We start from the raw sequence: 10,543 nt of genomic DNA on the forward strand, positions 1-10,543 counted from the left end.
TGAAGGTTGAACTGGCCAATGAACATGGTCATTCTCTTAAATGCAAATATGTTTGTTGATTTTTCAAAAGCATGGAAATGCTGAAGATGTGCTTGAGTGAAAACTTCTTTGCATTTCCTAGAAACACTATGCAGGTGAGGACATGACCTCTGAGTCTTAAAAGAAAATAGATCACTTGCAGAGATGACAGGCATGCAAAATTTTCACCATAACATTGAGCTTTATTAATATTGAGTAGAACATGTACACTTAGCACAAGAAATATACTAAGATGACACTATTTAATAAGAGGAGTTCAATATCCCATTTCTCCTAAACTAAAAATTAAGTGAACTTCAACATTCATTCAGTATTCTTGGCATTTAGTCTTAAATGCCATACTAGACTAAGCAAATATGCTCAAAGGACCAGTCTTATTTGTTGCGCTGAGTCCATTTTCCGCATTTTGCATTCCTCGAATCCATGTCCTGCAAAACAGTTTTTCAAGTTTCATGTTAAATCAATATCCACATAGGAAGCTCTTCTCATATATTCAACATTAGATTGGAAAGTTTCTCCAGATGTTTGGAAGAGAAAGGAATGCATTGGAAGAGAGATCCATACATATATCTATTAAGTGTGAGATCATTCTTTTCACTTACCTGCCAATACTTTCACCGGTTTGATGTGTTAGAATAGTCAGTCTTTTTGCTTTTTTCATAAAATCACTGCATTGCCAACAAAAGGAGAGAGAAGAAAAGCGAATAAATATATAGCTGATGAAACCAAATTCACCTGAAATGGGAGTTAAGACTCCATGCAGAGTTCAAAATTCATATGACAAAAGTTAAGAAAAGAAATATATAACATAATAAATGATACCTGAATGGTTCAACTCCAGTTTGTTTAACAGCCCCTGTCACATCCCGGTAAAGAACATGGCTCAGCATCTCTGGTTTTTCTATTCCAAACATGTTGGCCAGCCTCCTGTACAGCTCTTCATAAGAGCCAAGAACCGAGAGGTCCAGAGTCCGCCCCACATCCTCTGACTCCATGAACACCTTGCAATGACCGGTATCCAGGTCAAAGTCAGAACCTTGAAAATCCTTATTCCATGGAAACCCAGCATTAGAGGATTTTTCTAGTGAAACTTGCATCCCATGTGCAGATTTTGAACCATCAGAAAGAAACTTTGTTCTGTCTTGGTTCCCATTTTTTGAATCTTTCCCAGTAAGTAATTGTGAAACTGCATCACTGGAACAGCTCCGAGAAATCTGCTGCTCGGTAAGTATTGGTTGACCAAAGAGTAAAAACTGGTGTTTCTTCACATTATCAGATTTCTCCGAGTTCTGACTAGAATTCCCCATTGTCAGCAAGCAAGAAAGGTTTTCATTGCTGCTTGTATGGCCTGCCCTAATGCCATTGGAGATTCTAGAATTTTGATCGAACCGCTGGAAACTGGATTGGAACAGCCCCGACTGCAGTTTGTTGTTGACGTGGAGATCTGATAAAGATATTCTAAATTGAGCATGCCTGGCTCCCTGTATGCCTGCAGGAGTGTTGTCAGGTAGACAACACGAGGGGCTGCTGGGCCCGAGGGGGTTGCCTGAAAATGATGGCAATGTTAATTGACCATCAAGAGTAAAGTCTGGTTGCGGGAGACGCAACTTCTTTCTTGGTGGTGAAAAGGGTGACACATGGATCATGGGAAAATTTGATACCAGTTCAATCAACCATGGGCTGACACACTTCACATTCTGTAACAAATCTGGCTCATCCCATGTCACCTGTAATATGGTGATTTGTCAATAGATGTAAACGGGAAGTGATGCAAAGCAGGATCAAATGAGGTTGCATTTTTTAAACAGACTACAAATAGGACATAATTGCAACATATTCATCCATAGAAGGGAACATGCAAAAAAATTGAGTCTATAGTTAAACAGTTTGGCTGTACTAAAGAACAGTGTTAATATTGTCTTTCCATGTAGAGTTCATAATTTTTCTTATCATACAATTCTTCCTGCGCACAGTGAGACCCATGGAATGAGTTTGGCTTAAGAATGATGATAACATTCTTATCAACTAAGAGAACTGGACATGATGTGTTCTGTTTAGAATATTTAGGAACTTCAGCAGAAAGGCTGAAATGTTCCACAACTAAAACAATATAGATTCTCTAATGTTATATCCCACACTACTATGAATGACCATATCGAATCATGGCAGCATGTGAGCTCCATGAAAGTCATGTCAGACACCTGTTCTAACAGCAACAGAAGTTTGGTGCTTCAGACCGCATTTACAGCCCAATCACACAAGGATGGTGGCTGACGAACATAAAGGAAGCAAGAACTGCAGCAATTCGGCAAAATCAGATGGGGAGATGAAAAACTGTGAATTTGGCATGTTGTAAATCATTTTTGTCTTAGCCTGCAAATGGGTCAAAAAACTAAAAACACTCTGATTCACTCAAAAACATTTCAGCACATCTAACCAAATGAGAAGAGCCAAAACCTCGAGACCTCGGATTCAAGAATTTTCACAAACTGATACAAGGCAAAAGATGCAAGACATGACATGATATGAGGGAAGAGAAATCTGATTGTTCTCTCCCTAGTCCCTACCAACAAACCAAATAGGACAACATGCAAGAACAGCCCCAAGAACACAACCTCAGAAAATAAAATAAAAATAAAAAAATAGACAACAAAATTCCAAAAACGAAGTACAATTTGAGCACCAAAGCACAGAACAATACAATACCTGTAGAAGTCTCCAAGGGGAATTGGGCCAGCGAATTGGGTCAGAAACCTGAACAGAAGCAATTGTACCCATGAACCAGCTGATCCTAGATGAGTCCTCAGTCTCAAACGCCATCTTGAACCTCATTCCTGAGCACCACTGCACCCTCATCGCCGCCCTCACCGCCGAGGCCTTAACGCAAAACTCCGGCGTGCTGGCCCTCGGATAATAAACCACCTCAAACGCCTGCCCATTTGCCGCCATAGTTGCAGCTTCAACAACACTTTCAGGCCTCACTCTCCCCTTTCCTCTCATATTCCTATTGGGACTCAAACTCCCACCCCCGTTTCTCACCATCTTGTTCTCCTCCTCTCTCAAAAACACAGAGAACCCACCATATGGAAGAACACAAGCTCCAGAGCCTCCTCCATGGCTGTTGTTCCACCCAGATGCCAATTCAGGCCCACCAGCGCCATCCAATCCTCTCTTGGCTCGCCTAATCCCAACACAAAGATCACCATTTTCAGCTCTCAAAAACACAATCGAGTCGCCAGCCACCAACTTCTTCTGGTTCACAAATGTGCTCCACCCAGTGGTCAACAAATGGCGCCTGGGCGTGCCTCTGTAAATGTGCCTGAACTTCCATATCTCGCCATGAACGTCCTTAGCAATCACGGTCTGGACCGGCGGGTCGGCCGAGTAATCCAATCGAGGAAAAATGGTTTCAGCGCAGTACCTGGGTACAGAGAACCCACCGCCATTGTTAGCGTCCGATTGGGTCAGAGTCTTAGCGAAAGATGCTGGCTTTTCTTGATTTTCAGACTCACCAGCCTCCATGGAGCCCTCATCCGAGGCATAAGGCTCGTTGTTTTCAATTGGGTTTAGCTTAATCTTGGCGAAGACCTCGTCGGTTTCTGGGTCCGCCATGAATTTGATGGAGGCCACTCTACAGAGAATGAGAGATGGGATTCTGAGGGAGGCTGATGAGAAATCGACATGGGCTTGAGCGTGCTCTGCGTGGCCTTGTGGAAAGTAGAAGACTTTTGAGTTCACCGGAGGCATGTGGACCATGCCTCCGGCACAGGCGTGCCATAGCTGAGGATCCAAGCTTCTCTCTAAGTCTCTCATGGTTTTGGGTCAATTTCAAAAGGTACCCGGATGAAGAAAAACAGTGAGTGTTTTTGGGTTTTTTTGTTTTCTGGTTTTGGTTGTTGTTGTTGTTGTTGTTGTTGTTGTTAGAATGTTGCTGTTGGTTCAAGGCAATAAAGGCTTCAACTTCATGGTAACGAAGAAGAAAAGGGAAAAAGCTTTGCACTTTTTTGGGAGAGCTTTTGGTGATTCGGTGAGTAAATGCTGTGAGCAAGAAAAACAAAGATCCCAAAATGAGTTAATACAAAAACAAAGTGAATAAAAAGTGGACCTCTAACAATCACGGCATTAAATTCACAGTTCTTACCTTTGTTGGGTACAACAAAATCGTCACAATAAAAAATAATTGTACCAAATAGGAGTGTCGAGCTCGAGTGTGTGTGGGGTTCACTTTTTTACTCCAATTCTTTCATCTCTGTCTTCGCTTGCTTTTGCCCATTCCCTTCTTCTTGTTTCACTTCAATGTAACACACAGGAATCAGAGAGAGAATGACTGTTTAGATTCTCTCACTACCCAGTAGCCATCTGCTTTTTCTCACTGTGAATTAGCTCCATCACTTTAAAAAGCTCCAAGCTTTAATAAGATCAGGTCCCTCTCTCTCTCTTCTCTCACTGTGTCTCTCTCACCTGAATTTTTCCTCCTTATCTTCGTTTTTGTCGTTCACATTTTCTTTCAGATGTAATCAGATCTGAAGACGTGGAGGTTTTCTCTCTCCAGAACCGGAACAAAACAAATCTTTAAACCAATAAGAAATTAAGATGAATGGGTTTTTCTTTTTCTTCTTGAAATTTAACAAATCAAATCAAAGAATTAGCGATAAAATGAGAAAATATCGCGAGTGAAACTAAGTAACCAGTAACTAGTACTTGGACTGGCTCCGAAATCAGAGCAGTCAAAAAGACAAACTTTAACTCAACCCTCGGGTTAAACTTAACTCTTCTTTGATTTTCCCTTGGTTAACGGTTAACTAGCCCATAGGATTAGTACCAACCTTTGGGGGATTTTGTGCACTCGATCTCGCGGGAGCGTGACGGAAGTGGCACGCGCATGGTTAATGGGAAAATGAGGAACACGCGCAGGAGGGAGCGTAGGGGAGTGTTTGGTGGGGAAGTGGGGGTCCGCGATGTTTTGGTCGGGGCCGATGAAGGGGGTGTGATAGGGAAAGGAGCGTTGGTAAAAAGGGTGAAATGGTAAAAGAGATAAGAAGTGGTTGCTTTGTGTGGAGACTCGGGAGGAGTGATAGTAGGGTGTATACACTCTTCTCTCTTATTTCTTGTTACGAAGAGGAGGAGAAGAGTGTATACGCTCGCTCTTGCAGTAAGTGTATACACTTGCTTGTATAGTATGCGTGTACACTCACTTATCAATTTAAATTTGAGTCGGGTTCTGTCAAATATTGTGTTATGAATTCAGCCAAATTATAATATATTGTGAACCCTAAATCCATTACAAATTTATAGTGGACACTGATTTGAACACAATTCTTTTGGGCTCATTTATTTCTTCTTTGAATGCAAAAAATGAACTGTAAACTATATAGTTTGGAGTGCATATGGGCAAAAGAGAAGTGTCGAAATCGCTATCCATTACAATTTGTGCGGACTTGTAATAACACTTGTGTAAAGTTCCTTAACCGGAAACAAAACAACTTGACGTGAGAGTAATTTTTTAGTAAGACACTAACAAAATATTCAAAACATAACTTCATTTATTTTTCTTGGTACAACTTCTCAAATCTTTCTCACCAAAAAAACTTCTCAAATCATTTTTCTTTGTTTTTTGGATACAACCTCTCAAAATATTCAAGGCCTAAGTAGAAGCCAAAAGTGATGGTCATGAGCTACAAGACGAAAACGGCAAATTGAGGAAAAACACCAACTACTTTTCAAAAGATTTGTCAACATTACCTAAGCATAACTTTAGACGGAGACTAGAGAATCTCAATATGTCACAACCATTTCAGAAAGTTATGTCTTTACTTAACAATGTTTTATTTATTTATATAGTATGTTTACTTATTCGTTTAAACAAAAATAAATTTAACACTTTGGTAGATTTTAGGTCAAATCAACTGTTTTCAATTTACTTTTAATCTTCATGACGCTGAGATTGCGTCTATGTCTAAAATTCTTTCGCTATAAACATTCATTTAAGACATCTTTCAAACCCTAAAAATTCTAATCGTGTAAGAGTATAAAGTAAACTCTTCAATTCCAAAACTACATAGATAGTTTTGAATGTAAAATATATTGTGAAAGAAAACACATTATTAGTAAAAATGTTTTTGACATTTAGTATATTTTTATTAATAAGTAACAACATCAAATCCGTTACGGAAAATCCCTCTTTTGTGAAAAGGTTGAAAGCTTTTGGTGAAGTAACAAGAACAAACATCAATCCCGACGGATAACATCAAGCCAATTAGGCCTCTTAAAGAATTTCATAATTGTTACATTATTAATGAAAAAGAAGGAAAGAAAGAGGCCCCCTCTTAGCCTCTAGGCATGCTTTAGGCATTCTTTTTGACCTTTTAGTTTAAGCCTATAAAGCCAAGGTTTGTTGCATCAATTGCCAATCCCATAGAGAAATCAAATTAAATCAAATTAAATTAATTGGTTGGGCAAGCATATGAGAATTGATACCAAAAACACAAGGTTGAGACAAGAAATAAATGACGTGACCATGCAATTAAATTTAGCATGGCTATATATATGAAATTAGGTGGTTTTTCTAACCATTTCTTATCTTATGCTTAGGCCAACATCCTTGGTCCAATTAACGTACAAATTTGCCGTCTCCATAACCATGCCAACCAACCCTATTATGTGTGGGGTCTCATCAACCTCTGGATTTGTTTGCTTCTCTTGAAACTCTTTTTCTCTCTGTGGTCCTTCTAGAATTGGACCCTTTTTGGTTTTTTGGATGAGAAAGCCAACTTCGGCTGCCGACGCTAGCTACTGCCCAAATATCTTTAAAAGAGAGCTCTTAAAAGTCCGTCATCATCAAATAAACAGTCTGACATGTTATTTTATCTATTTATGAGTTACGTGTTTAAATAATATTAACGTCACATATCAGGCAACATAAATTAAATTGTTTGTCGCGTATCTTGTTTATGAGTCCGATAGTGATATATACAAGTTGTGTTTTATTAGTGATGAACTCAAACCAAGGTATGTGAGAAAAAGGAAAAGTTTGGTCCATGTAGTTGTTGGTAGGGTATTGCACCACGTGAAGAAGGCCAAGGATTGATATATGCAAAGCTAGTCTATTATCAAACAGTTTGGTCCCTGTAATTTCTTGTTTGTTCCAACTCCTACAAAGCCAATGGAAGGTCAAATATTAAAGCTGTTAGATGAGCTGGAAAAAGTAGCAAACAATCACACCATTCAATCCAATTTAATCCGATCCAAGCTGCATTTATATTATATATCATGTTTCAAAACTCCCAAAGAAGCATACCGTTATGCTCCTTTCACAATTTCCATTTTTTTCTCTTCCCCTCCACACACTAAATGCTTGAAGAACAAACGAAAAAGAAAAAGAAAAAGAAATGTCTACACGGGTTAGCCGACCAGTTGACGAGGGCAATGAATCCGTGAATCCGTTTCCTTACACTTAAGTTCGAGTTTCTTTCCTCTTAAATTAATTCCTGGTTTGCATTAGACCAAATCACCCAACGACAGCATTGTGTTTGGCCCCCTTAAAACGACAACCCAACTGCTACTGCCGGTTAGACTGTCATTGTTCAAACAAAAAAGAAAAACAAAGAGATTAAAATAATAATAAAACCAGTGGGGACAAGACAAGGCCTGTCTTCTACGGGCCTTTGCTAAAGTGCGCCGTGGCGCGCATTCAACCACAGACCAACTTTCCCTTCTGCGTAAGGCGGAGGAGCGAGAGAAGGAGAGTTGGACAGCTAGAGACAGACAACCCATGAGGATGGATGATATGAGAGAGAGAGGTCGTACGAGTTTGGACCTGACGGGGAGTATTACGCTGACATGTCACTGCCACATCTGTAGAGTTTTAATGCACTGGAGGATTATGGGGCCCACTCCGTGCGACAGTCCACGAAATCTCTGTCGTTTTGGGGTTTCTGAGTTCATCCCGAAGAAACTCTCCTTTAGTCGACTCGGTGTTTATAAAGGGCGGATCTCGTGACACGTGTATGTGCAGGATCGGGGAGAGCTGAAAAGGGACCATACACCACCCGACAATTATCTGAAAACACATCGTTTCAAAGCTGTGCCGTGGGCCCGTGACTTTCTTTCTTTCTTTCTTTCTTTTTTCTTTTTACTTAGAAGAATGTCGGGCTCACACTCATATCATATATATGACGCAACCCAACTAAAACCCAAGAGATGTATTATTAGTTGTTAACCTTCAATTCGAGTTTCCTTTAACCATTCAAACATGACCAAATTTGGAGCTGGATTGAATTTTTAGCATCCCCCATTTTACTTAAACACACATTTTTTACATCCACAAATAAGAAAATGCTAAGAGTCATACGTCACTGAAAAGCAATCTCAGCCTATATACATTACTTTTAACCATCCAAACATATCAATTTTTTGAGTTGGATTGAATGTTTAGCATACCTAACCCCAAATTGTACTTAATGAAACATAGATATAATTCACAAATGAGAAATGTAAATAACAGTCGCTCTCTCGTGTGCAAGCCACTGTCCCAAACACAACTCCACAAAAAATTGGCCCTGAAGTATTATATCCATGGGAAAAAAAACCCTCAAGTTGACATAAATCTTGATATCAATGCTCATCCTTAGACTATGAGTCACAATTTTTTTATTTAAGGTTTTTCACACACACACGAGTAAAGTGCCATGGATTTCAAACATGAAATCATTAATCTATAAATCAAAATCCTTTTTCTATTGAGTTAGACACTGTTTGTATAAGTTACAAATTAAAACCCTCCTTTTGTAGGTACAATTACCAGAGCGTTGTGTAAAAAGTGAATACAAATTGGGCCTAAAGGGGTAAAAAGTGTTCCAACTGGAGAAATAATGTTCAATTTTCTGGTGAAAAGTCTTGGACAAAAGTATTTAAATGGCACAAGTCAAAGCGCGCAGAGAGGTTGCTTCCTTTGTTTGTTATGGTTGGTTTGGTTTGGCTGAGTTGAGGGTGGTGACCATTTTCAGCAAGTGGTGGTGTGATGGAGGAGGGACCATTGTCCATTGTACCAGAGATTGGTACATTGGCTATGCAGCAGCAGCAGATAAGAATCTGACTAATAAGAGAGATACAAAAGTAGCAAAAAGCTTTCAAGAGAGTCAACCGAAGATCCAATCCAATTCAATCCCATTCAATAGTTAATGGTTGCACGTGAACATCGTGCTCCAATTGATTGCTAGGTTGAGCCCAACACTCACATTTTGCTTACAAGTAAGGAGATATTCTTTTTTACTTGATAAAAATAAAAATTACAGTTTGATATATTTGCATAGTCTTTTCTTTTTGTCTTTTAACAAGTTTTTTTTTGTATCCGCATGTAATTTGCGGTGCGTGAGTGCTAACTGGCATAATAATCCAATTAAAGAATGACGTGTTTAAGAAAAACAAACATATCATCAAATTTTTATACATATCATATCACTTAGTGTTTAAGCTTTTATCTCGCACTATCACACGTATATTTGACGAGGAGGAAGTTTAATAAACAAAATTAATAACTCTAGGATTATGATTTTAATATGTACATAGTATACAAACACAAGTATGTCAACACACAACCAGCCAAGGGCCGTGTGGCCGCTGCCTCCCCTTTGTCATCTGTGCTGGATTCTTTCTTATACCCTTTCGTTGAAAGTTGGAACTCTCTAATATTCATAATTAATATGTTTTTATTTTTATTTTAATATCATCATTTTTATGTTTTCCTGCGTGTGTTTCCGACAATCTCATTGTGCTTGCTTAACGTTGAAAGTTTATTTTATTTTATACAAGTGATATTGGGGAGGAGGGAATCAAACTTAGAACATCAGGTGCGGAGATAAATCTCTTAACCACTTAAACTACAAGCTCCTTGCTAATGTCCAATGCTCTCTAATCGCACTATTTTATTCATCCTATGTTTGCATCCTTTTGGTTTCTGACCCCTTGAAACTTTCTTTAGTGTCACTAAAAACCCGTTAAACACAAATGCATTAGTTTATGTTGCTTTTGATTGCAAGGAGAATTTGGATTTCTTCAGCTAGCTTTATGTCATTGGAGCTATAAAGGCTTACACACTAAATAAATATTATTTATTGCATTGCCGATTTTACAAGAAAAAGGTCAAAAAAGAAACAAAACAAGAAGCAGAAACACATGCTATATGGATCATAAGGGTTGACCCCAATACACATGCTTGGGATCATTCACTCTCTTTTCATTATCTACACGCCTATTATACTTTACTATTGTCTATCTCATTTCTCCCTCTAAAAGTTATTGAAGTAAACTTAGTGAGTTGATTGTCGGCCCATGCCCTTAATGTATGGCCCAGCCCATTATAAACAATGGACTAGAGTTCATCACTAACATTTTACGCCCAATAAAAAAAGGAAAGCAAAATACATGGGAACAAGTCCAGAAGCCAAAATATATGGGAAGGAACAATCAAAACTTAGACTATCATGAAAGAAGGAAGCAAGTAAAA

The 10,543-nt window shown here is 38.8% G+C and overlaps 1 protein-coding gene across 1 annotated transcript; it reads right to left on the reverse strand.

Annotated features, from left to right (window-relative positions):
• Positions 1-200: 200 nt before the first annotated feature.
• On the reverse strand, positions 201-4,427 carry ARF10 (auxin response factor 10). The gene is made up of 5 exons (XM_008247019.3): positions 4,181-4,427; positions 2,746-4,077; positions 862-1,766; positions 642-707; positions 201-467 (listed from the first exon to the last, which is right to left on the reverse strand). Exons 2-5 carry the CDS (start codon positions 3,850-3,852, stop codon positions 386-388), a joined length of 2,160 nt encoding a protein of 719 aa, XP_008245241.1. The 5' UTR covers positions 3,853-4,077; positions 4,181-4,427; the 3' UTR covers positions 201-385.
• Positions 4,428-10,543: the final 6,116 nt, after the last annotated feature.

The sequence above is a fragment of the Prunus mume genome, linkage group LG1 (assembly GCF_029339155.1).
Source record: "Prunus mume cultivar Tortuosa linkage group LG1, ASM2933915v1, whole genome shotgun sequence".
NCBI classification, from domain to species: domain Eukaryota; kingdom Viridiplantae; phylum Streptophyta; class Magnoliopsida; order Rosales; family Rosaceae; genus Prunus; species Prunus mume.